The 2500-nt window shown below is 55.8% G+C and overlaps 1 protein-coding gene across 1 annotated transcript in view; it reads right to left on the bottom strand.

Annotated features, from left to right (window-relative positions):
• The window catches only part of kcp (kielin cysteine rich BMP regulator), a gene marked incomplete at its 5' end in the record, with an annotated part of 23328 nt that overhangs the window by 19136 nt on the left and 1692 nt on the right, over positions 1 to 2500 (bottom strand). The window contains 3 exons of the mRNA XM_083665725.1: positions 454 to 632; positions 791 to 2040; positions 2160 to 2479. Of these exons, the coding sequence (XP_083521851.1) occupies positions 454 to 632; positions 791 to 2040; positions 2160 to 2479 (1749 nt within the window). The remainder of the gene's footprint in view (positions 1 to 453; positions 633 to 790; positions 2041 to 2159; positions 2480 to 2500) is intronic.

Below are 2500 nucleotides of genomic sequence, written 5' to 3'. Positions count from 1 at the left end.
CAGATGACACCCAGTCTATACATTCACTTCTCTGGGGTGTGTTTAATTGTACAGTAACACAGCACTCTAAGGGAACCATTCATCAGATTAATGGACATTTAGTCCTTTTAGCTAATGTAGTGTGACAGCTAACATCTCATTGGTTGCTCATTCATCCCACATGTTTAAAAGAAAAGTTCCCGATGAAAATTGAAACAGCGGGGCTCCAGGCAAACGGACAGTAGGAATATCTCAGTTCCTCTCTTCCTCTTTTTTCCAGGGGGTGCTTCCTGTGACCCCTGTGGTCCTCTTGGGGTGACATCCACCTTGGTTACAGATCTTCTGGTTCACCAGCCAATCGCGGTGGTCGTTACTGGATGGCTACAAGGCTGTAAGGTGTTGGGTGTCTGATGATGAAGAAGCGTCTATCTGTTGCGGCCCTCTCTACCGTGACCCATGGTTACCAGTCCTGGCATATCACATGACCTCCGGTGGACGGATCCAGCCACTCCGTGAAACAGGAGCCGCAGTTACGCACACGGCACTCCGCCTCGGGGTAGCCATGGCAACGGGCGTTGCGGCAGAGGTCAGGGCAGGTCACGGGGGCGGAGCCGAGAGGACAGCCGGAAAACCAGTGCAGCTCAAAGCACAACCTAGAGACGGTGTTTCAAAACACAATATACAATGAAATGATACAAAATAGAACATCAAAAACATGGAAATTGATTCACGGGGGAACAAACAGAGAGATTCAAGTAACATTGATTGACTGCTCATTGGCTGGATTCTTCTCAAGCGGACCAATGGTTACCTGCGGTCTGGGGTGATGGGCAACCAGACCCCCCTGCCCTTCAGTGACGTCACCAGGGGGGGCGGGTCTCTATCAGACTGCCTCTGTCCCGCCCACTCCCGCTCCAGCTGACCATTCAGAGCATGGCTCTCCTCAGGGTCGAGAGCCATCCAATCCTGCATGAGCCATTGCTGGGGAAGGACGGTGATTGGAGGACAGGTGCGTGTGATCCGGTTGAGAGCGTGGGGATTGGTGGAGCTCAGCTGTTGCTGGGTGTGGAAGTAGAAGCGGAGGTAGTGAGGTCCGTTGAAGAACCAGTTACAGCAGTCCTTATCGTACCCGTCCGGCCGGAACCCGAAGGCATCGAGGCCGGCCCGGTCCAAACCGAACGGGTCAAACCCATAGATGCTGTAACCTCCGTCGCTAAAGAGCTCTGACATGACCTCCTCTCTCTCCTCCTCCTCCTCTATCATCTCCTCTCTCTCCTCCTCCTCTATCATCTCCTCTCTCTCTCTCTCCTCCTCTATCATCTCCTCTTTCATTTCCTCTCCCTCCTCTTCTCTTCCCTCCCCTCGCTCCTTCTCCCTCTCTCTCTTCTCTCTCTCCTCCTCCTCTCTGATAAACAGGCCGTTCCACCTCATCCCAAACCAGGTCAGGTTGGAGCGGTCGATCCCATAGCGGTTGTAACCAGAGAGGTCGTATCCACTTCTGTCGATGTGGTCACGGTCGAAGCCGTTCCGGCCATAACCGTGCCGGTCCCAGCCACTGCGGTCGAAACCGCTGCGGTCAAAGCCATGTCTGTCATAACCGTGTTTGTCGTGGCTGTTTTGGTCGTCTGTCTTGTTGTCTTTTCGGGGGGGCGTCGGGGTGTGTGACGAAGACGTCACGTTACAAGGCGCGCCGAGGGTGATGGGGACGTACAACACGCACAGCTGTTGCTGTGACGACATCACATTGCCGGGGGTGACGTCAAACGGCTTCATCTTCACGTGGCATTTCCGGGCCGGGAACCAGGCTTGGTCGTCTCTGGGAGTGTGTGTGTCTCCTCCTCCTTCTCCGTGCTTGTGCTTCTCCTGCCACTGGGTCCAGAGCTTGTCCATGAAGGCCGTGTGTGAGAGGTAGAGGGGGTCGTAGGCAGCCAGGGGGGAGGCCATGTGCCCCCCCACCCACAGCCTGAAGAGCCCAGAGAAGGCCTGCAACGTCTGGGAGAACAGCAGGAAATCCCCCTGGTTCACCGCCCTCTGGAGGCCCACCATGTCCGGCAGGGAGACCTGTGGAGACCAACAGAGGCGTTTAGGACATTCAACGTTCAGATGACATGACTTGCTATTGGAAAGTCTTAAAAAAAAGCTTAAGAATGTCGGAAAAAAAAGGAATTGTTCAAGGAGACCGAAGTATTGAAGCTGCGTCGGAGACAGGGGGACCATCGGGCCCGTGACGCCCAGCCTTGGAAGGGGTGATGAGGGACGCAGCCTGACCCTGGGTCCCCGTCCCCGCCGAACAGACCGGCCTCCCAGGCAGTGGAGGAGGCCGGTGATCCAGAGTCCACCGTCCACTCAAAATAGGGAATGGCCAGTTGGCATGACGACACGGACTGGAGCTCACGCTCCACCAGGCGCAGGAAGTAGCGGTGCCAGGGGAGGAAGTAGGCGTGGCTGCTGGCCTGGGGGGAGAACTCTGCTCTCAGACGCGCGAAGCCCTCCCACACGCCTAAACACACAAACACACGTT

Source organism: Argentina silus (genome assembly GCF_951799395.1).
Source record: "Argentina silus genome assembly, chromosome: 3".
Lineage (NCBI taxonomy): Eukaryota > Metazoa > Chordata > Actinopteri > Argentiniformes > Argentinidae > Argentina > Argentina silus.
This window is presented reverse-complemented; position numbering and strand designations above follow the sequence as displayed.